This window comes from Nyctereutes procyonoides, unplaced genomic scaffold (genome assembly GCF_905146905.1).
Source record: "Nyctereutes procyonoides isolate TBG_1078 unplaced genomic scaffold, NYPRO_anot_genome, whole genome shotgun sequence".
In the NCBI taxonomy this organism is placed as follows: domain Eukaryota; kingdom Metazoa; phylum Chordata; class Mammalia; order Carnivora; family Canidae; genus Nyctereutes; species Nyctereutes procyonoides.
The window spans coordinates 15,011,932-15,036,516 of NW_026575160.1; the positions used below are offsets into that span (position 1 = coordinate 15,011,932).

Consider the following 24,585-nt stretch of genomic DNA (forward strand, 5'->3'; position numbering starts at 1 on the left):
TTGTAGCACAAAAGCAACCACAAACAAGATGAAAATAAATGAGTATGGCTGTGTTCCAATAAAACTTTATTTACGGACATAGAATTGGAGTTGCATATAATTTTCACATGTTAGAAAATATTTTCCCAACCATTTAAAAATGTAAAAACCAATCTTAGTATGTGAGCCACACAAAAACAGAGTACAGGCCAAATTTGGCCCATGGGCCATAATTTGCCAACCATGGCCTAGAGGATGATGGAGCAACAACAGAGAAGGAAGCTGTCCTTAAAGAGCCTCATGGAACAGAGGTACTATCCACCCAAACCACAGTCTGCTTCTGTTAACAACGCAGAAAGAAGCTTCTACTCTGAGTAATGGCATTTCAGGGTCCCTATGAAGAAAGCTTACAGTGTAACTACAGACCATGCAGCTACATATATGAAATAACATTTTGGTGTGAGATAGTCTGAGATATTAGGACTGTTCAAAATGAACAAAAAGTAAAGAAATGGAAGAGTCCTTTTTTAAACTCTCTGATGTAAGCTTCAAACCCATGTTTCTTGCTAACCTTCTAAGGCAGCAGAACCCACAGAGGTCAACATCAATCTTGGTTGCTGCAAACAGAGACTGCCTAATGTCTGTCTACTCTCTCATTATTATTGCATAACTGAACCCGGACAATAGATCCTAAAGATAACACTTCTTAGCCTCCCCAAGCTTAGTTGGGAGTGGGATCCCTGGGCCTAGGAGAAAGGAGGTCACAATGAACACGTGTGCATGTGCATGTGTGCACATGCTCATGCACGTGCAAGCGCATGCGCGTGTACACACACACACACACACACACACAACATACACACTTCCTAATACTGCCCAGGCCTCTCCCTCCCCATCCAGATCTATTGTCTACCTCCCACTGGCAGCCAACGTAATGTAGGCATAGCACAAGGATTCCTAGAAAGCCCTTTTGGTCTTCCTCTAAGCTTGGAAATCAAGGAGGCTTAACTAAGAGCCCCCGTGATCCTGAGGTAAAGAGGAAGAGAATGGTAGGGATCTCAGTTGGCATGAATATACTGGGTCACTGCAGAAGAACCACAAGCTAAAGCCAGAATTCTTTTACCTAAGCTAAAAGAATCAAGTGGCCCCAGATTAGATCCTATTTGCACAATTAAATAAAGATAACAGCCGTATCAGTACAGTGCACAACTCAGAGACAGAATTCTCAGCTATAATGGAGCAACAATCACAGGCTCAAGATGATGTCCTGTAAGGGGGGATTCTGGGAAGGCCAGTTTTGCCTGCAGGTCCTCTCACCATGGGTTTACCCGGGTCCTATTATACCTCCCAACTGTTCCTCTATACCTGCAGCCCTACAGTGACTGCAGCTAAGCATTCAATTTGATGTGCACTTGGAATTAGGCCTAGTGATGTCAAGCCCTCAAAGAGATGTCAAGGAACTTCACCCCTCATTTTGGCTCTCCACTAATGGCTGACAGCCACCTGGTCAGAGCATCCCAATGTACTAACCTGAGCCCAGGAAATGATAGTACACTTGACCGAGTCTCTGCTTCAAGGAACTCATACCCAGTGAGGGAGACAGAGAACAGTTGAACAAATATGTAAGTAATACGGTTCCAGTAGAGGCCAGTTCTAGGCAGAGATATAACGGGGTAACATGACAGCATGAGGAGGGAGTGCAGGCTGCTCAGTTAGCTGAGGTGGAGGACAAGGAGCCCATCAAGGGTGACAGGCAGGGGTGGGGGTGGTGAGCCCTGTGAGCCCATGTCATCCTTCCAAGTGTAGATGGAGCCTGTTATCATGTACATTGCATGCAAACTGGAGTCTAGTGAATTAGACTTCACGCCTAAGGCATAAACAATTTTTAAAAATTTTTACCCAAATTTTTGCCCTGATATTCCTCATTCATAAAAACATAATTAATTGGAGGATTTAGATGTTCTTTTAGCGTAGACTGTGATCTTTTAAAAGCAGCTACTTCAGTTTTGTTTACCATAGCAAAAAGAACTTAACAGAGATGGGGTGATACTGCCCCCAAGGTGGTGAAAACGTTCTGAGGTGGAATCTCTCTCTCTTTATACACAAAGCACAGATAGACATACAGTCCAAAACCACACAGGACATGTGTAGTATTACAATTTCACGGGGGTAGGGGGAAGATACGGAACAATATCTACAGTAGTCCCTGGGGAGGGGCTTCATGAAGAAAGGGCTGAGCAACACTGATTTACATAAATACCTCATCTAAGACTTAACAGACTGAACTCCCACCGTCATTCTCTACCCGCTTCTGCTTTCCTGTTCTTTCCAGCACTTACCACTACCTGACATGACCATTTTGTTGCTGCTGCTTATCTAGGTCCCCCATCTAGAAGGCAGGCTTCATGACAGTCAAGGCTTTGTTCACCGCTGTGTCTGCAGCACTTAGAACAGTGCAGGCACAGGGTGGTGCAGGCACATTGCTTGTGTGAAAGTAGGCTGTTGGCTTACATGTCCTCAAAGGCTCCTCCTGCTGTCAAGTTCTGTGATTCTAAGATGCCCTTAATAGCAATGTCAGCCACAAAGCATCATTTTTGATCCATCCCAGGAGGCCATTCCTTGCATACCAAAAGCATCTCATGAGAAGGTGGCAGTGACACCCCCACCCCCACCCAGGGCCAGCTGTGTTTTAGGAAGACTTTGGTGTATTTATCAAAGCAGCTCCATGGTCAGAAACTTCAGTGTAACAGAACCTCACACTGCATCAGGTGGTGATGAGCAGATAGGAGGATTTCTGAAATTATCAGCAAATATGGACCTTTCGGGCTCACATTCAGCTTCTAACTATCAAGAGGGAGGTAGGATGGCCTCTTGGCCTTTTGACTATGATCAAGTGAAGGGGAGAGAGTGGGTTGTTTAGGAGTCTTTCTTGGAGAAGACAAATTCCTGAGTTGTCTGTATGCAACACAGCATCTGTATGCAACCTAAAGGAAACCTCAGAAAGCATTCATTCTTGCTTGAGAGTGTAGCTGTAGATCTCAAACTGTAGATCTCAAAGTAACTGGTTACGTTTAGTGAGTGACAGAGGGCAAATTATCTATGGCGTAGCTCATCTCTTTCATCTGTAAACTAGGAATAGTAATAGGTGTACCCTTATATGTGAATTAATTCATGTAAAGGACTTGGAATCATAGTAATACCTAGTAAACTATAGGCATTCAATATTAGCCACCATCACTATAATTAGCACTTTGGTTTTTACTTCTTTTAAACTTGAAAAATTGTTTAATCTAAGAAAAGAACACCCCAAATCTCTGGATGGAAGGGATTAGAACTACTATCCAGTTCTATAGAAATCCTAGAGCCCCAAGAAGCACTCCTGGGAAACCTGTAATTAAGCTCAATACAAATATTTTACTCCCCAGGAAATGGAGACTCAAGATTGATGTGACCATTCTAAGTCACACTAGAACTACAATCTCAACTACTGACCCCTCTTGTGTCATGCTACCAGGTGCCTCCTCATTATTAATTAAGTACACAATGTGTGTGCTAACAGGACTTCACCGCTGTCATAGGAATGAAGGAGCATGGGTGACATGCAGAAACCGAGCGCAGAAAACAGTGCACTTGACATTCACGGAGAATCATGGAAGTTCACCACGACCCACAGTGCAAGGCAAAGTCCTTCTGTGGAATCCCTAACAGAGGGTAATACAGCCTCTGGCTTGAATATTTCCAGAGAACCCACTGCCTTTCCTGATAGCCTTTGCTACTGATTAGCTATAGCAGCCAGAATTAGAAGCAGTATATAGCTACCCTCTATTCCTAAGGACTCTACCATTGCCAGAACGGTATGATGAAGGCTTTGGAGTTAAGCAGGCCTGGCTGTGTAATACTGACAGTTACTCACCCTCCTCAAGGTTTAATGTCTTGACCTAAAAATGCAGCTAACAACAGAACACCCCTCAAAGCCGTCCTGAGGGAGTCAAATGAGAGAATACATTCAATTGTGAGTCCTATATTTGGAGCTCAATGTATTGTAAATCCTATTATTATTATAAACGCCCACTCTTTCTGCATTCATTTTTTTTAAGATTTTATTTATTTATTCATGAGAAGCACACAGAGAGAGAGAGGCAGAGACACAGGCAGAGGGAGAAGCAGGCTCCATGCAGGGAGCCCGATGTGGGACTTGATCCCGGGTCTCCAGGATCACGCCCTGGACTGAAGGCGGCGCTTAAACTGCTGAGCCACCGGGGCTGCCCTCTTTCTGCATTCAACTACTAGAATATATATTAGCTAATCAATAAAAGCAAAATTCTCAAAAGCAAACTTACTTGTTGGTCTCAGGTGGGAACCCAAATTAGGCCCTTCCATTCCCTACAGTAAATCATTCTCATTAGGCCTCGCTGGGGGCTACAGCACCAGTGTCTCTGCAGCTACAAGTAGCCATGCGATTAGATTAAGTTCTCACCAATGGAACAGGGGTGGAATGACGGGTTACCATCGAAGGCCCTGTCCATAACACATTGTTTAAGTGCAATCCTCCACCTTCTTTTCCTTTCTCCTAAAATGAAAACAAAGGTTCATCCTCAGGGAAGGACCCTAGAGAACTCAGCTTTTACCATATAGAAGAGGAGTAGACTTTAGGAGAGCAGAGAAACAAGATGGAATGAACTTGAAGCCCTTAAAGATTATATGGAGCTGAGTGGCCTGCCTAGCTGGATCCATAAGCCCAGATCCTTATGTGAAAGAAAAATAAATTCCCTGGACCTTTCATCTATGTAATGTCAGGCCTATTTGTTAACAATAGCTGAGTCTTTAACCTGGCATGTCCATTCCTTGGGAGAAATGACTGAGCTGAAAATTTATAATACTTTTGAACAAGTTGATGATAAAAAAATTACAGACACAATCTGAGAGCCAATTCAGGGGTTAGGACAGGAGTTAGACTAGGAGAACACACTATTCTTTAAATGCCCTTTAAATCTTGTAGACACACCATGAAGATCAGCCTCCATACTGTTTTCAACTGCTCTGTTATAACAAAGAAGCCACAGCTTCCTTGAGTGTGTACAAAGTGTCTGATTAAAGGCAAAGAATGGAACTAACTCACAACCTTTACATTCCTATGGCTTCAGAACTCTTTATTTCTAAGCAAAATGTGAAAGTGGAAAAAAAAATGACTAACTATGTTTTTAGGAATAATCCAATCTAGTCCTTGGAGCTAAAGGCTTTATGGTAGAGGATACTTGTCTGGATACAATTCAGTCAATATCAGTTTACGTTCCTACATCATAAACTTGGTGCTATTGCAGAATGAGGACACGGAGATGAAACACAGAGCCATGAATCATGCCTTTTGGAGGCTTACAATCCAGTACGGAAACACAGACATACTTAAAGAATAATGGAATGTCGTCTGTAGTACCTGTTACACCACGTAATAATAAAGCATTAACAGCATCAGCTCATTATTTATTAAATGTTTAACATGTGCCAGACACTGTGCTAGGACTCACCACTTACTTAGCCCTCATAACAGCCCTCTATGGTAGGTATCACATTTCTCATTTTGTAAATGAGAAAATTATACTTTAGTAAGTCGCCCAATGTCACAGAGCAGCCCACCCAGAACCTGGAGTGTCTGATACCAGTGACCATTCCCTCAGCCACCAGAAGGTGTGATGTACAGTAAAGTTGGAAAGGAGGTCTCAGACTGGCAGGTCAGCCCTTTCCCATCCTCTGGAACAATGGTTTGGAACGGGGGAACAGAAGTGTCCTAAGATCCAGCCCACAAGGCAGTTCCAAAGCTTCTCTGAAGTTCTCTGTGCTGGGAAAAGGCATTATAGTTAGGGTCCCCAATCTTTTCAGCCTTGCCAAACAGCTCAGAATTTAGAAGGAACTTAGAAGACAGGCATATGGGGCCACCCAAATTAAAGTCTTTGAATTCTTCTGTTCATTCATTCCTTTTTTTTTTTTTTTTTTTTTTGAGACAGAGAGAGTGAAAGCAGGGGGGAAGGGTGAGGAGGTGCTGGGATGGGGGGAGGGGCAGAGGGAGAGAGAAAATCTTCAGCAGGCTCTGCACTGGGTGCAGAGCCCCACACAAGCTCAATCTCACAACCCTGAGATCATAATCTGAACTGAAATCAAGGGTTGAGTTTAACCAACTAAGCCACCCAAGCACCCCTAAAGTCTTTAGATTCTTTTTTTTTTTTTAAGATTTTATTTGAGAGCAAAAGAGAGAGCACAAGCAGAGGAAGCAGCAGAGGGAGAAGAAGCAGGCTCCCCACTGAACTGAGAGCCCAAAATGGGGCTAGATCCCAGGACCCTGAGATCATGACCTGAGCCAAAAGCAGACATTTAACTAAGTCACCCTAAGTCTTCGGATTCTTACATAACCTCAGAATGGAAAAGGTTCATCCCTAACCAGAGGAGATTCCCCGTTTCTTTATGACTAAGGAAAAATAATTTTAACTGCTTGTTACTTTTCTCTTTTTATTTCTTTAAAAAAAAAATTTTTTTTTTTAAGTAGGCTCCACACTCACTGTGGGGCTTGAACTCACAACCCTGAGATTAAGAGTCACATGGCCTATCAACTGAGCCAGCCAGGCACCCTTGTTGTTACTTTCTTTAAGTCTTACTTTCCCTGTGTGAAATGCTTATTCATTCCTTACTGGGAAGTCCCAATGTATACTTCCCACATTCTCTAGGAAGGTGTAGGGACAGTAATCTAATGTTTACACAGTATTATAATCATTTAAGGGGAAATTTATATTTCTGTATTAAATTTCAAATCCTTTTGGACTTTTTCTATTTCTAATAATAAACGGTATCTGTGATAGTGGATTACTGTTTGCTCACATCTCTCCCGCTCCCTTGCTCTATCAATTCTGGGCTTGGCCACATGACTTGATTTGGCTAAAGGAACATTATGGACATGACATGAATAGAGGCCTTTTATTGAGCTTCCTTGGTTTGGTATTGCACTTGTGCTCCAGTGGTCCACCATGAGAAGAACATGCCCCTAGTAGCTGCTGGCCCTTCAGCCTGGTCCCCAAAATGAACACATGTCAGCTGGCTTGTGCCCAACCTGCGTAGGATGAGTTGACAGAGCGACCCAGCTGAATCACGCTGTAGGCCATAGAACATGGGAATAATTGCTTATTGTTGACAGCCAATGAGTTTTGGGATAATTTGTTATACTATATTACTGTGGCAATAGCTGACTAATGGCATCATCATTTCCTATCAACTGGAAAAGGCTAAATTACAGGTACAAATCTATATATTTCTGGGTAAAGCACACTCTGATTATTCCCTCAGACTGCACTGGCATCCTGTCACCAAAAACACATCATTTCTCAATTACTTGAAAAAAGATACTGGCAGGTTAGAATGTAGAGAACAGGTTCATAGATCCTCAATAAATACAAAAGCTCATTTTGACAGTGAAATGTTTATGCTAATGTTTCCCCATATGATACAGATGTGGGAGACAAACCAGGATCTATTTTTCATGGAAGAGACATATAAAATACTAAAATTTCAGAATAGAAAAGGTACTGATGGTGAAATAATACCTTTAGGCTCATGGTCCCTATAATCTCCCTCAGTAACTTTTCTGCCCTTCTGTGAATATGTTTTAAGTTACTATTGCCAAGATCATCCTCTCCTCTCTTCTCCCCATAGCTTACCCTCACCAACAATTCTGCCAATACCCCCATCACTAAAATCTATGCAAGATTTCATGAAGCTACTGAAAAATATTTTTAAAGAAATCTATAGGTGACCAGAGTTTAGGAACTGTACCAAACATTATTGTCTAACATATCATGAAAATTGATAATCCTTGTTTTCACTTCCACTCCAAAGTAAAATAGCAAATGCTTCATGAATTATATTAGTCAAAAATTTATATTTCAATATAGATTTTGAAATATTAGGATTGAACAAAAAGTGAACTGGATTTGAAGAAATCAAGAGCTGGTTAATTTCCCAGATCCCTAAGGAGCTTTGCAGGAAGTAATGGAGTCCCTGAGTGACCTAAATGTTACAGAAAGTATAGTGGAAACTATAACCATAATAAACCTGTACAACATCTTACATCATTATTGAGGCTGGAATTAATTTTTTAAAGATTTTTAAAATTTTAAGTACAATCTACCCCCAATGTGGGGCTTAAACTCACCCCCCCCCCCCCCCCAGGATCAAGAGTCACATATTCCAAGACTTACAAGCCAGGCTCCCCGTGGCTGGAATTATTTTAACTCCATTTGGTGACTCTGGCTGACAGGTCTTCATGTGGAGGCCCTGATGGTGGCTCCCATTCTGTCCCCTACCACTTCCTCCTTTCTCCATCTCCTCCCACTACACCAGCCAGCCTTGTTGCTGGTCCTCAAACACACCAGACACTCTTGCTCTGACCCTTTGTCCTTGCTGGTCCTTCTGCCTGGAACACTCTTCCCTCTGAGACCCAAATGGCTCCTTCAAGCCCCTACTTTGTTCAGGTCCCTTCAGAGATGCCTTCCTCTCAGAAGCCATCCCAAACCTCTCAAATAGGCCTCTCAACATGTCTTCTCATCCTCACCTTATGACTCTGAAGTTATCTTATGGATTTGTGTTTTTTCTTACTGCTCCCTGAGCACAGATTCTGTATGGTTCACTACAGTACCCCAGCTCCTGGACAGTGTCTGCATAGTTTGAACTCAATAAATATTTACTAAATATATAAAGGGGAGTCTTAGAAGTTGCTGCATGGAAGAAAAAAAAAACAGAAAAAGAAAGCATTTACTTATTAAATCAGATTGTCAGAAAAAAAATCTTTCAATGCATAGAATCCACGGGGAGGGAGAAAGAAAATAACTAAAGGGACCCTGAATGATAAAGTTAAAAACTCTTTTCATATTCAACTACAGATAAGTCCCAGAAGCCTGGACCAGCTGGTGAACTCTATCAGATCTCAGCACACTCTTAAAGGGGGAAAACCACTGGCAGCATATTCTGTAGGACTGAAAATGATTTCAGTCATTGTCAAATACCATTTAGAAACAAAGAAGTTCAATATTCTCTGCAATCAGTACACAACTCAACTATTGCCACTCGACCTTCTAAAACAAGGCCTAGTCTGGAACTTCCCAGAGAAGCTCCCAGCATTTGAGTATGTGACATTTCAAGGACTGTTATTAAAGAGATGCACAGCCACTTAACCAGGAGAGCATGGCATCTGGTTAGGTTCCTATAGGCATATTTTTGGACTGCTATACAAAAGCCCCACAAATCCTTTCGAATGATTCACAATAAATCTTTACAAACAATACATACAAAGTCATCTCCTGTCTTTCCATTGCTTACTTGGTACAACATGAAAAAATTATGTTTTCTGTTTATATAGTTTAATAAACCTCTCTAGACTCTTAAAATGCCTTTTATCCCAAATGGAAAATTGTATTTATCAAATATGGAAGTCATTTTTCTAATCACATGATCTAACATCTCAAAAACTTAAATCTGGATAAACAATACTAAATTAAGGCTGGTATATTTTGAAACAGCAAGAATTTGCGTGTGGAATGTTTTAACAGCTCATGGATTCCTATGACCACTCAGTATGACTTACACAAATACAAACCAAAACTCTTACCAGCAAAATCAAATTTCATCAAATATCTCAAAGTAAAAATGCTTAACAAAAAACAGAAATGTGTAATGTTATGTTGATTCTTCTTCTTCCATCATATTATGGAAACATAAAGAGGACAAGAATCTGCGGAATGTGGCACTGGCGGCATCATCACGGATACAGGAAAATGGTACAACAGTATTAGCGTTCATATTTACAGGATGCTTCCTTAGCCGCCAGGCCCCTCATATGCATGTTTGTATCTAATTCTCCTAAGAACACTCTGAGATAAATACTATCTTCATCTGACAGAAGTTGAGGTCCAGATGAGTTAAATAACATTGACCAAGGTCACACAGTCAGCAGGGTTCAGGGCAGTACAGCTACTCACTCCACAGGAAAGCCTCCCACACAGCTTCCTCCAGAAGGCAATGAAGGGGGCTCACTGGAAAGCTTTCTTCCCTTCAGAATTCACCAGAGTTCCAACAGCCAACACACCAAATAAATATGGTGTCTCACGAAACCTTGAGATACATACTAGCATTCCCATTTTAGAGATGAAAAAAAGGAGGGGACACAGAGAGGTCATAAACTCGACAGAAGGAACAAAGCCAGGATCCCAAGTGAGGTAAGTTGGCTCCAACAGCCACAGGCTGGATCCCTGTTCTACTGTGGCTCTCTCTGCTCCTCTTGGCCAAGCACCACTCATGACTTTAACCTCCTTGGCCTCTTCTATGGAATTAGCTAGTTGGACTAGATCACTTTGAAGTTTCCTTCTGACTTTTCAGTAATACAGTGCTCAAATCCATCTGTTCGAAATCATCTATTTGCCACAAAGAACACTTGCAGGATGGTCCTGTTTCTTTTCCTCAGTGGAAGAAAATGTACCCAATAATGATCCTAATATATTTTTAGGATTAAGGCTCATTTTTTAGAATTTTGTATAAAGGAAGAATTTGAAGTCACAAAGTTTTCATTTTAAAAAAACAGTTAATCATTTCCTGAAAAGAAGTGGAAATTTAAAAACAAAACAAAATTATAAGCTAGATTTTATGTAAAAATCTTAGTTCCTAGCTTCTCTCTCCCAAATAAGGACAAGGATATGCTAACAGATGCCTACACTCCAAACCGAATAACACTGGACTGCAGGTGAGTAGCAGCTGCCTTTGTAAGCAAAGCAAGGACTCTTTCTGGTTTGCCAGAGTCCCCACCACTCCCAATTACATCGAATGAATATGGTCATTTCATTCAAAACACTGGGGCACCTGGGTGGCTCAGTGGTTGAGCATCTGCCTTCGGCTCAGGGGGATAGGGTGTGATCCCGAGGTCTCAGGATCAAGTCCCACACTGGGCTCCCCACAGGGATCCTGCTTCTCCCTCTGCCTATGTCTCTGCCTCTCTCTCTCTCTCATGAATAAATAAAATCTCTAACAAACAAACAAACACTGTATCCCTGAGTACATCAACTTTGAGAAATTTAGGAAAGAGGTTTCCCAGTTTGGGCATTTCTGCTCTGAGTGCATACCTGAGATAGTATCACATCTTCAAAACTGTTCTACACTGAACACTTGCCTCCAGTAAAACTAAAAACACCTATACAACTGAAACCAAAAAAAAAGTCACACATTTTAAAAGCATTATTCCCTTTTAAAAAAAATCCATATTTGCACCACTAGTTATTCCATTAGTGTAAACCAATGGGTTCCCAACTTTGACAACAAATTAGCATCAACGCTGAAAGGTGCTTGGACCCAGACCACCCCAGGTCAATCACATCATAAATTCTGGGGGTGGAGCCAGGTATCCCTACTCTTTTCCAGGCTCACCCATGTGATTCTGATGACAAACTCATGTTGTCAGCTACTGCCATACAGGGACCTATAAATCAATAAGACTGACTGCCACAAGCCACAGATAAGAATAATCCTCATTACTTTACAATATTTATTACATTAAATGGTACTTAAGGTACCATTATCTTTACAGGTTTGACAAAATATTATTTATTCTAACAACTGATATGAAATGTATATCTAATGTCTCTTAACCAAATTTCTTGTCTGGTGTTCCCTTTAAACAACAGATATTTTGGGATCCCTGGGTGGCGCAGCGGTTTGGCGCCTGCCTTCAGCCCAGGGCGCGATCCTGGAGACTCGGGATCGAGTCCCACGTCGGGCTCCCGGTGCATGGAGCCTGCTTCTCCCTCCGCCTGTGTCTCTGCCTCTCTCTCTCTCTGTATGACTATCGTAAATAAATTAAAAAAAAATTAAAAAAAAATAAATAAACAACAGATATTTTGGTGTGGGCCCCTGAAAGTGCTCAGGGCTGAAGTGAGGCCAACATACAAAAGGGAGTTTCCAACTCAGGCCGACCATTGAGACATTATTTTAAGCATACACTGTCAACCAATGAGTTGGTGCCAAACTCCAGATGTCTAGTGTCAGAAATATCCTATCAAAAGATCTACTCAGTACAGATTTAAAATTGAAACTGTCCATAGATTGCTTGGAGCCTATGAAATGCCTGTGAAATATCTGCTGAGCCCTGAAGAAGAATTTTAGTTCACAGTCCACCGGCCTGTCAGTGGGCTCAATAAAGTAAGATTAACTGAAGAAAGGAGAGGCCTAGAGAAGTTCGTCTAGAATTTCTGGGGTGAAGGCTTTCTGTAATATGTACTTAGCTTATGAAGAAACTTCAATACCCCATTTCCTTCATTTGATGTTTGATACTTAAAGAAGCATGGGCTTAATAATTTATGCTTATTGATGCTTCTTGCCATGGTGTTCAGTTTACTTAATGGTAAGCTGTACAAATGTCTTTATAGATTTCTCTTTTGCCATTACTTATATAATTACACCCTGTACTGACAATCAGACAGCTGAATTAGCATTCAAGAGACTCTTGCTGAATGATTTAGGTAAGAAAAATGGTGCTTCAATTTAAGTCCAGATGTGCTCCTGCACCAGTTGTTTAAGGCTTGGTGATGAAGTATTATGACCTGAAAAATGTTCTTTCTATGAAGGACACTAGGGAAGTGTCCAGCAGAAAGGGCTCTACATGTACCCAGGGTTTCAGCTCTTCATTCACAGTGCTTATAGCTGGGTCCTGGTAGTTATCATTGGTCCAAACAAATTTTCTAATTAACATACCTAAACATAATGCTAATACTTTCATTTGGAAATCTAAAGTAAAAGAGAAGTTTGTGTGGGATAGCGTTAGGTATTATGTCTGTCAGGAGTCTCCCATCCCCAGATAATTAAGTATCCGGGAGGGAGGGAAAACTAGTTAGCACCTTTAGACAATTCGATAATTACAACCACTTTAGAACTGCCAAATTAATCTTTCCATTGCTGTTATTGATGATGGATGTTCATGGACCCTCCCAATCACCATAAACCTCTTCTTCAGTAGTCTGGAAACATTTCTATTTTTTCTTTCTTTCCTTCCTTTTTTTTTTTTTTTTTTTTTTTTGAGAGAGAGAGAGAGCATGTGCATGTGCAGGGTGGGGGTGGGAGGGCAGGGAGCAGCAGCAGGAGAAGAGAGACAATCCCAAAGCTCAGCTCAGCACAGCACAGAGCCTGACATGGGGCTCGATCTCATGACCGTGAGATCATGACCTGAGCCAAATCCAAGAGGCGCTTAACTGACTGAGCCACCCCAGTGCCCTTGTAAACATTTCTATTTCTACCAGAACGCATCAAAGTATCTCCCCAACAATCCAAATTGCTGCCTTTGGAAATCCAACGTTTCTTCTGTATGAGTAACAGGCATACAAGAGTCTTTTATTAAAATGTAAATATCTTGTACTGGGGCACAACTAAGGCTGTATAAGCAGGTACTAAGGCACAGGAGGACACTTGAGAGCAAAGTCTACTTCCCTGAGCATTTTACTGGCTGTGTACTATAAGCTACATTAATTGCTCTATGTCTTAGCCTGTCTCATGTCAAATGGGACAAATGTGGCATTCTTAAGCAATGCATAAAAAGCAATTTTCCTGTGCCTCACTAGTAGGTGCTTAATAAACAGTAGCTGTTGTTACTATTCTATACAAACAAGAAGACTGTCAGAACTGTCCAAATTAAAAAAGCTAAAAGGTAGTTGGATTCAAGATTCAAAATCCAGTTCTGGGGGCACCTGGGTGGCTCAGTGGTTGAGCGTCTGCTTTCGGTTCACGGCGTGAGCCCAGGTTCCTGGGATGGAGTCCTGCATTGGGCTCCCTGCACAGAGCCTGCCTCTCCCTCTGCCTCTGTGTCTCTCATGAATAAGTAAATAATTTTTTTAAAAAAAATCTGGTTCTGGGGCAGCCAGATAGCTCAGCGGTTTGGTGCCACCTTCTGCCAGGGTATGACCCTGGGGACCGGGATTGAGTCCCACATCATGCTCCGTGCATGGAGCCTACTTCTCCCTCTGCCTGTGTCTTTGCCTGCCTCTCTCTCTCTCTCTCTCTTTCATGAATAAATAAAATCTTAAAAAAAAAATCTGATTCTGTCCTGCTTCACAGTCCAAGCTTCTCCTGACCCCAGCCCCCAGCCTCCTTTATACCAAACTGCCCCAGGAAAAGGGGGAAGAGGAAGCAATATATGCTTTTGTCCTAGCATTAAGTCCTAGAATGTTCTAGGCAACCACATATGGTAGGCAAGGCAAGGAATCATTTAACTAAGCTTCATAATATCCTCAACATGGAACAAGCCTAAACAAGTTCAATTCCCAACTGTGAAAATAAAGACATGGATTTCTTTTTCATATCTCCCTAAAAAAGAGAAAGTCTTCTTCAAATTCCCTTAATATAAACCCCCTGGGCCAGCTGCATAACTGTTATTTGTGTCTGCCATACAAATATACATCTGAGCACATAAACATATTATTCCTCATATATATACATACACACTTCCAAAGAAGATTAGCTTCAAAGATGTTTTTCACCACCCAAAGTTACCTTGGAACTTACTGTTCTCAACATCCAAAGCATTTCTCAATTTTTATTCTCATTTCATTTCTGAAAACATTTCTTGAGGAAGAGGCTATGAACATGGCCAGGCCCATCCTCCAGGGAGGGGCTGTACTTTGGTGGGAGGCAAAGTATACAAGTGATTACATGGAAGTATGGTGAGCAGGTGTCACAGGACAAACATGGAAGGGCCAATGATAATAATGCTATTTTCTGAGGTAAGAGAGGCTTTTTGTTCTGAAGGAAAAAATCTCTGTTTTATAACCTTACCAAAATAAACATTCCGGTTCATATTTCACTAGATAATGTATGTAACTACTATGGTAGTATATTTAACTCCAAACTGGAAGTACTTCTAGGATAGGGCAATGTTTATTTCATAGACTTACAATGAGGGTGAATTAAATATTGTATGAAAATTGGTTAGTACAATCTCTAGCACATGGTAGTGACTCCCTAACTGGTACCAAGAAATGGATCCATGTTTTGTGAGGCCTGAAGCTTTAGACTCTTTATGGGAAAAAAAAAAAAAGTTACAAATACAAAACGGTTACAACAATTATCATTTATTTAGATTAAGAAATCACAATAAAATACAAAATTTTAAAAGCTAACATTACCAAAACATCACAAAATCAATATCCAGAATAAGAAACTAGTATGTGAATTACCCACCTGATACACTGCTATAAATACTTCTTTTGGGCTTCATATTCTTTGGTTACTTCTCATATGCCAATGATTTTTATTAATATCATTTTCTATAAGGTGCGAACATAAATCAGTCTTTACCCAAGTGTGGGTGATCAGTACTTATTTTTAATTATTGATAATTCAGAAAAGTTACTTTTAGCCTCACAGCTCCTTTTTGGTAAAGCCGTATAAATTTTTAGGATCACTGGCAAACTTGTAAACACCTTTATTAACTTTCTTTTATATATGAACCACAAGAATTCAGGGCATTTTCAAGCTTTCTTGTAAATGAAAGACTTGACTGACTTCAGATATTCTTTATCAACATAAAGACATTCATTAACCACTTTGTTGCCAATATTTTTTGTTGTTGATACACACACACTTGTATCAAATGAGCAAGAAACTTAAACACAGAATTTCTATAAAAAACAACAGTGCATTTATAAATGTATACTAATATCTCACATTGCATTATATATAATTATATATAATTTTATAATATATAAATAACATAATATATAATATATGATATTATATATTACATGTTATATTGCATTACTGAGTATATTCCTAACAGGAACTTCCGTGGTAACTAACTTAGATAAGAACTGAACTCCCTACTTAGAATTTTACACATTTAACAAACAAAAGAATTTTCCAGACTAGCTTCTTCCATACATTTCAAACTAATACCTACTGATAGATATAGTACACATTTATACTACAATACTACCTCAGCCCCACCCCTTTGTGTAAGGGCCCCAGGTGAGCCGGCACAGTGGACAGGTGTTCCTGGGAAGTGATTCCCATATTTGGATGGCTATAACTCAGACACAGAGATGACCATGAATCATAGAAATGTATACCACTAAACCCAAACTAAGTATGTCCCAAATTCAACTTCTCCCTAGCTATATCTCAAAAATACTCTCAACTCCCAAGTCACTGAACTCAAAGAGATACGTTACAGAGGGGAAGTCAGAGTAGAAAAGAAAACTGTCAGCCAACTGCTGTTAATCTTGCTTTTTCAAATTTTACAACATGTTATGATCCTAAGAACACAGGACTGCACATACTGCTAGGGCTCCTCCAGGACCTTGGAAAGGACTCTGTGGGTCCTAGGCGCGTATACATCAATGGTGAAACATGGATTGTACAAGTGTGGGGCCTTAGGGCTTGAGCTTCATTAGCTTCACAATAAATCTGCCTCTATGGTCTCTATTACTCATCATTTATCTCAGTCTGTATATATCTGATCTTTCCAAATACATTTCAATTCCTTGGAAACAAGGAAGTAGTGTCTTAAGAACTAGCATATAGTAAGCACTCAAAAATGTGTATGGTAGGGGCACCGGGTGGTTCAGTCAGTTGAGGGTCTGTCCTTGTCTCAGGTCATGATCCCAGGGTCCTGGGATAGAGTCCTACATCAGGCTCCCTGCTCAGTGGGGACACAGAGTAAGTAAAGATATAAATGTATATATGTATTATAAACACACATATAAATATACACACACACATATATATGTACACACATATATCCATGTGGGTGTAGAGATATTCATACATGTAAAAATATATTATTTAGATATGTATTATACACACATATGTATTTTATATACTCTGTATGTCATTTATCTGTAGAGTTATCTATATATTAATTCTCTATATAATACCAAAAAAACAGTGAGATGTGCCATGTTAATAATTAAAACATGGCATCTGGATCTTGTCCCTTCAAAGAGGTCCATCTCAGAAGAAAGTCACCATTATAGCCTGGCAGACAATGAACAGGGCTTTCTTTGGGAGGCCAGCGGCTGAATCAGGCAAGGGCCACTCTGCCATTAGGAGACTATCAATGCTGGACAGAGAGTCTGGAGTTAGTGACCCAAGAACAGTCGCTTTGACTCCTGCCAGAGTGGAGAGAGAGCTACTGGGAAGACTTCATCCTCAAAGAGAACATCCATTAATGCAGTCCCTGCTTGCAGCTGGCCTTTAAAAAAATAAATAAATAATAGGTGAAAACCACTGCAACACTGCAGCATTTAGTGCAAGGGGGAAGAGAGAATTTTCTTTAAATCGATTTAGCATCTTACAATTGAAAGGCTTGCTCGTTTCCAAACAAACATTCAATAAATTTCTGACATTTGCAGTTTCTGATTTTCAGATTCTAAATAAACAACATGTGCTATTCAACACTTGAGCAAGATCAACATGGAACAAACCTATTACTTCATCACGAAACAAAATGTGTTCTTTTAAACCCAGCAAGTTCAGTAGCATCCAGTCCATGTCAGCACTGTCAAAATCTGCAGGCAGGAGTAAGGATGGGATGGAGGGAGAGAAATGTAAAGAAATGTGGGGTATGGTTCTTGTCCTAAAAGCAAAAGCCAGGAAAAAAGGGAGGATATTTAAGGGGGTTGATAGCATTGTCCTGTCTCTCAGATCTCAGTCTAAAACACAAGGCCTCTGGCTTCGAGACAATGCTAGGAAAGGCCCTCTCATCAAGTGTCACCAGCCTGCTCCAGCCTTGAGGCTTCTTCACTGTCATCAGTGGGGAAGAATCAGGCTTCCTGCAAACAGCCCATCAGTTTGCATCTCTAGTATTGTCACGGTGGGAGAGGTCTCCAAAGTACAAGCCATCTAAAGGAAGCTATTTTCCAAATATGGAGGCTTTGGCCAACCCAGTCAGTCAGTTGCAGGCAGTTTTTCTGTCTGTGCATCTCAGTCACACATCAGAAAACATGGACACTATCACAAGAAAAAAAAAATCAGAGGCTTGTGAAATCTATGAGACAGAAGGTTCACCAGCAATGTTCCATAAAGGGGGACAGGACTGTTTACGGCTGAGAACTGGCTAAATGGAAAACTGTTTTGGAGAAGGCTATGAAGTTTTAGATTTCGGGTTCCCCCACATTGTGGATGGTCTGTACATGCACTCACACACACGCATGCACTTGAAACCTCGCCTGGCTCTGTACCTGGGCCCTTCTTGTGAACCGTGGGAGGGAGCAGCAGGGCATCTTGCCGGCAAGCCACAGGGTGCAGGCAAAGAGCTGGGCAGGCAGTGACAAGCCTTTCATTCATTCATTTACTCATTCAGTCATTCCTTCTCCCCACAGGAAATGTCCTCATAAAGAATGTGCCCACAAGCTCAAAGCACAGTGCTTCTTTCTAATCCCAGGTTTTTCCAAATAAATACAGGCTACCAGGAAAGGCCATGTTGGAAGCCACTGGCCCTGACACCACTTTCCAGTCCACAGTGGCAAAGGCCTCCGCCAGCATCTGAAGTACCTGTGGCCACAGAGAACAGAAAGTGGCCAGAGTCTGCAACCCCAATGCTGCAGAAGGGTTTCCCATTTCCTATTCTCAACCTTTCCTGGGAAGGGCCTGATGGTTTCACATAGCGGTAGATGGACACAACCCACATTCTGTTAACCTCTACTGTAGACTTTCAGAGCAGGATTACAAACATACTTATTAGGTAAATACACAAAATGGCAAGAAATTGGGTGATTGTACTGTAATTGAGTACACTTATTAGCTCACTTAATCCTCCTAGCCACTGCATGGGGGAGGTGCTATTACCATCCTCATCGTACAGAGGCAGGAACTGAGGCAAAGTGTTGTTATGCCATTTGTCCCTGGTCAAATGACCGGCAATTATCCGAGGTGTATATTCAAACCCAAACATGCTGTGTTCACTATGCTGCCTCTCAGGTGATCCTCACTTCAAGAGCTCAGAGCTACTTTCTGAAGGTGGAAATACAGACCAATTGTGTCTAGAGGAAGAGTAGAGTTCATCACTCATTTGGCAATTTGGCATAGGCCCAGCTCTGCTACCGGTCTGAAATCCAAATTCCAGTCCACAGTTGGCCAGCCATGGCCAAACTTAAAGCAAGTTTGATAACCTTTCTATGCCTCCGTGTGCTCACCTATAAAGAGGGAATAAAAAGGACCTGCTACTTATTATACATATAGCCATCTATTTAGCACACTATGGTGCTACTTTTAGAAGATAATGCAAATATTTACTAAACTATTGTTAGAGCCAAATTCTACATTATTGGCAGTACAGTAACTACCTTACTTTTCTTTCCAGGGAATTTGATCTTTACTAATTAGATGGTTTTACAAATCTACCCTCTGAAATGAAGCTGCATGGATTTATCACCTTGGTTTTGGAAATGAGGAAACTAAGGAATAGAAACTCACAAGAAACCTGCTGACGTTCAAGGTCAAAGACCACCAAATCGGGGCATCTGGGTGGCTAAGTGGTCGAGTGTCTGCCTTTGGCTCAGGTTGTGATCCCAGGATCCTGGGATCAAGTCCCCACATTGGGCTCCCCACAGGGAGCCTGCTTCTCTCTCTGCCTGTGTCTCTGCTCTCTGTGATAAAATATTTTAAAACAAAAAGCAAAACAAAACCCAAGTCATAGCTACTGCAAGATAGTAGGTCAACAATATTTCATCTCCTAATGGGGCCTCTACAGGAAAATCTGAGACAACGATAGCAAAGCTGAGGCTCCCAACATCTGTGGAATGTTCTATATGACCTTTTAGTTCAGTACCATCACAAGAATAACTGAATTAGGTCAGATTCTCTGTTTCAGTTTAAGAGGTGTGGTCTGCCTCCAGGCCTTTGTGCTGTCTGTTCCCTCTACCTGGATCCTGATGTTCCCTGTATGTCCTTATGGATAACTTCCTTCTGTGAAAGTTTTGGATCACCTTTGGATTAGCTTCTCAGTGAGCATACCCTGATCAACCAATTAAAAATTCTAACACTTCCTCCTCTCAATCCACCTTAGCTTGCTCTAATCTCTTTCCATAACCACCTTTCAATATCCTATTTATTTTTATGGTGATTATTTACTATATCTATCTCCCACCACCAGAATATAAATTCTCCAAAGTTGGGATCTTTGTTCACCAAAAAATACCAAGGGCCTAGAACTATGCCTAGCACAAAACAGATGCTAAATAGGTATTATTACATAAATAAACTTAATATGCAGAGGTACTTTTACAAATGTACCAGACAATCAAATCTACCAGGAATGCTTAAATACTTCCCCTTCTGAGACCAAAAGCCAAAAGACTTCTCAGCACTGAGATGCACAGACAGACCAGGCATTTCATGAGTCTGTGACATTGACCTTCAGTGCTAAATTTAGTGCCCTTGATGTTTCTGTGATGCCTAGTTACCAGTTTAGCTTTACCTATCTAGGATGTGCATGTCAAGAGTGTTTCTACAAACTCAAGTATCTACTCACAGTAAGAAGCAAACAAATCTTGATCAGCTTTTCCCGTCTCCAGGAAACGGAGCTGGGCTATGAATGAATGGAGAGCAAAGCTGATTGAGAAACACTTCACAATTGCAGGGCTATGGGATTTCTAGGCAATTCAAGTTGAGGGGACGGCTTCAGCTGGGATAGCAGGGTTGTACATGGAGACAGGTGCTCCAGTACTAGACCAGAGAAGAAAGGCAAGGACCAACACGGAAATGCAAGTGCTGTGCTCTTCTAGGAGGAAGAGAGCAAAGACAGAGAATAGGGGTAAAAAAAAAAAAAAAAAAAATCACACTTCCCTTGGTTCTACAGCCCCAAATCCTTGTTCCTATGGGTACAGGTAAAAAACAGCTAAATGCACATTTTAACAGGACAGCAGCTATTTGCCACTTAATGTTCTTAATTAATATGAACTAAGCTTTACAATTATAATGAAAACTATGGGCCTTGCACACCAAAGGCCTTGAAAAATCTGTCAAGCAAGAAACAGGCCATAGTCCCACAGACCTTCATGTGACTACTGGCTTAAGGATTTTGACTAGTGGTTAAGTTGCAATAACTCAGAATGGTCCTCAAGATGGAACTTCCACCTAAGCATTATTTCTAATACTTTTATGATTGCTAAATAACAAGCTCTGTGAAAAAAAAAATCAAAGATAATATTAAAATAAATCTTTCAGTGGTCCTTGCATGCACCTTTTTAATGCGGCCACTCAATAACACGGACACCTGAAAAATAACCATCTGCCTCCAAAACTTTACAGACTGAACCACAAACAATAAATACCGCTTAACAACACACATAAAGAACTTTCACTAAATGCTTGGTCTGATATATCTGCACACAGATGCCCCTCAGCAAGTTTATTTACGTGTCAATGCCTACTAATCAGGATGTTTTTACTCCTCTTGAGGTCAATTCTTATTTGTGCATTCGGGGCTATCTTTAAAAAGCAAAGGGCCTCTGCTCAGCAGAGGCACTCAATAGTTTTAAGTTCATGTCTTCACTCTGGGAATTTCAAGTGCTTGTCCATTTTAGCATTTATTTTCCATAAAGCTGGCTGGTTTTAAACTAATTCCAAAGTACAGTCATTGTTAGCCTTGCCACACAGTGTGCCGAAGTCATAACTATTGTTATAAACTTAATTCTTCAATATTTTAATTAAGAGAAAAGAGTAGCCCTTTGGGGATGACCATTGCTTAAAAGCTGAGTTTCAGAAAATATACAGAACCTTTAACCCTCTTTAAAAATGTTTACCCAATACTAAAGACAATTCCTGCGAGCTTAAAAAGCTCTTTCGAACCACCAACCATTTAAAATCATCTAATTGATTACAAACTAAATCAAGAAGGATAACTGCCTTTAACACATTTTAATAAGTATAACTGATATTTTCTTTTAGCCACCCATCCAAGTAGGCAGGCAATGTGGAAAAATCATGAACTCACCTTACATTAATTATAGTTTATCCTGAAGTAACTCTTAGTGAAAGTGAATAATGAGGTATGCAATAGCAGCCCTCTCAAAGTCGGGAAACATTATTTATTTATATATTTATATAATGACATACTTATTTGCTTGTTTTTATTATTTCCTATTTATTATTGAAAGGAAAGGAACTTGAACTGACAAAATTTCCATTGGAGCTTTGCATTACGGGGGTTTTAGTATTACTTCAAACTGCCCATCATGAAAAATCTGATTTATCCTTTAAGTACCTTCGGTTCCAGCTATTCAATGATGATATGAATCAGCAAATTTGTTACTCCATTAAATTCCTGCTTTCAAGACGACCAAAACTTGCCTAGTTCTTTCCCTCCCACCTCTATCAGAGGGGATGGAGGGTACGGACGTCTTAAAACTTTTTAGGTCTCAAAACCTGGACAACTTACTCATCAGGATTATCAGTTGAAAGACATTCGGTAGACATTTTCAATGATTCCTTCCCACTCCGGATGCCCCCCGCCCTTCGTTATCCTATGCTAAACTAGCAATCAACGCTTATCAGGCACCCACTGTGTGCAAAGAGAAAAAGCATTATCCTAAGCAAAGGGGCAGGAGGCTCGGCCTCATTTTACTCCTGCATAAATACACAGCAGTCGTGATTTATTCTCACAACTTTGCAGAAACGTGAGTTGCATCCACATGGATGAATTCCCCAGCATTCGTTTGGAAATGAATTTCTGGGGTTAATCTGCAGGTCCTCGGGATCGGACGGCCCCGAAGGGACACCGCGCGGTCCCCGCACCTTCCAGCCCGCACAGGTCGTCTCGGGGGCGCCAGCCACACCTTCTGCAGGTGGCTGGATCGCCGGAGCCAGGGGAGCCCGACCCTCTCCCCTCGCAGGGACTCCGGATAGGAGGAGTCTGTAAATGCGTGCTGGGACTCGAGCGAATTCAGGGACTTGTTGAAAGCCCCCCGCCCCGCCCGGGCGGGGTGGGGGGGTCCCGGGCCGGGCGAGAATGCGGCGGCGGCGGCGGCCCCTCCCCCGCGGCCCGCGAGTCCCCCGCGCCCCCGGCTCCGCGCAGGCCGCCGCCGCCGCTCCCGGGCGCAGCCGGCGCCCCTCGGGCCTAGCACCATTTGAAAGGCAAATCTCCGAGCCGGGGCGCCTCTGGATGCCCGGCCCCGGCCCCGGCCCCGGCCCCGGCCCCGGCCCCGGGATCGCTCTGCAGCAGACACAGCCGCGGGGGCCTCCGCGGCCGCCCGGCCCGGGGCGCTGGGCGCGGCCCGCGGGCGCCCCCGGGACCTCAGCCCGCCGCGCCCCGGCGTCCGCGCCAGGCCGGGGAGGGTGCCCGGGGGCCCGGCTGCCCGGGGTGCCCAGGACGGCGTCCCCCGCCGCGCCGAGCGAGCCCGCGGCGCGGGGAGCCCGGGCTGCAGCCGCGTCCTCCGCCCGCGGCCCGGGCTCCCGCCCCCTCCCGACGCACCACACCTAGCAACCCGCGCTGACAGGACGCAGTGGCGGCGGCGGCGGGAGGAGGAAGCGGAATGGCTGCCGCGGTGGAGCCACCCCCGCCCCCCCGCCCCGCTCCCACCTCCCGGCCGCTGCAGCCGCCGCCGAGCCCTGACAGCTCCAGCCCGGGCGGAAGCAGCGGGCGGCGTGCAGCGCCCGCCCCCCCGACCCCCGGGCCAACTAACTCCGCGCCCCCGCCCGGCGCCCGGCCCGCCGCGCCCTCGCCCCGCGCCCCCGCCCCGCGCCCCCGCGCCCCCGCCCCCCCCGCCGCCGCCGCCGCAGCCCCCCGCCGCCCCCCGCCGCCGCGCAGCCCCGCTCCCACCGCTTGGCCGCCGCCGGCGCGCACGCCCCCCGGGGTCCCGCAGCCCCGCCGGCCGCCGGCCCCCCACCTCGGGGCGCCCCCGCACCCCGCGCCCCGCGCCCCGCGCCCGGGCTCGCACACGCCCTCCCTCCCCGCCGCCCCTGGCCATCCTGGGTTCTCGCCTGGGCAGGAGTTTCCGCGCGCCGGGCACCCCCGCCCACCCCCGGGCCGCTTACCGATGTGGTTGTCCTCGATGTGCTCGATGAGGTCGGCCAGGGTGGGGAAGTGGAGTCCGCAGCCCCCGAATCGGCAGGTATTGGAGAAGAAGGAGGCGGCGGCGATGCCTGTCATGGTGCTACATCGAGAGCCCCCCTGGTGTCGGCTCTGCGAGCGCCGGGCCGGCGGGCGGAGGGAGGGAGGGAGGCAGGCGGAGGAGGGAGGGAGGCAGGGTGGGGTGAGGAGAGGAGGGGCTGGGGGAGGGGGAGAGAGGCGGGGTGAGGGGAGCGGAGAGAGCGGGACGGAGGGAGAGGGGCCGGAGCGGCGGCGGAGAGCGAGGAGAGACCGGGAGGCCGAGGGAGGCGGCGGCGGGAGGCGGCGGCGGCGGCGGGAGCGCGGGGGGCGGGGGCGGGCGGGCGCGCGGGCGCGGGCGGGGAGGCCGCCGCAGCTGGGAGGAGGGACCAGGGCGCGCGGCAACAGCTGTGCGGCCCCAACCGCGGCTCCCCGACCGAGGCCTCACCTGCGAGCTCCTGCCACCAACTTTATCTCCCTCGGCCTGCCCTTCACAGTTGGCAATACATGCG

General features: G+C 43.7%; 1 protein-coding gene across 1 annotated transcript in view; it reads right to left on the bottom strand.

Annotated features, from left to right (window-relative positions):
* The window catches only part of JAZF1 (JAZF zinc finger 1), a 334,668-nt gene extending 310,301 nt beyond the window's left edge, over positions 1-24,367 (bottom strand). Inside the window, exon 1 of the mRNA XM_055314523.1 lies at positions 24,022-24,367. Within this exon, the coding sequence (XP_055170498.1) occupies positions 24,022-24,136 (115 nt within the window). The 5' untranslated portion in view covers positions 24,137-24,367. The remainder of the gene's footprint in view (positions 1-24,021) is intronic.
* Positions 24,368-24,585: the final 218 nt, after the last annotated feature.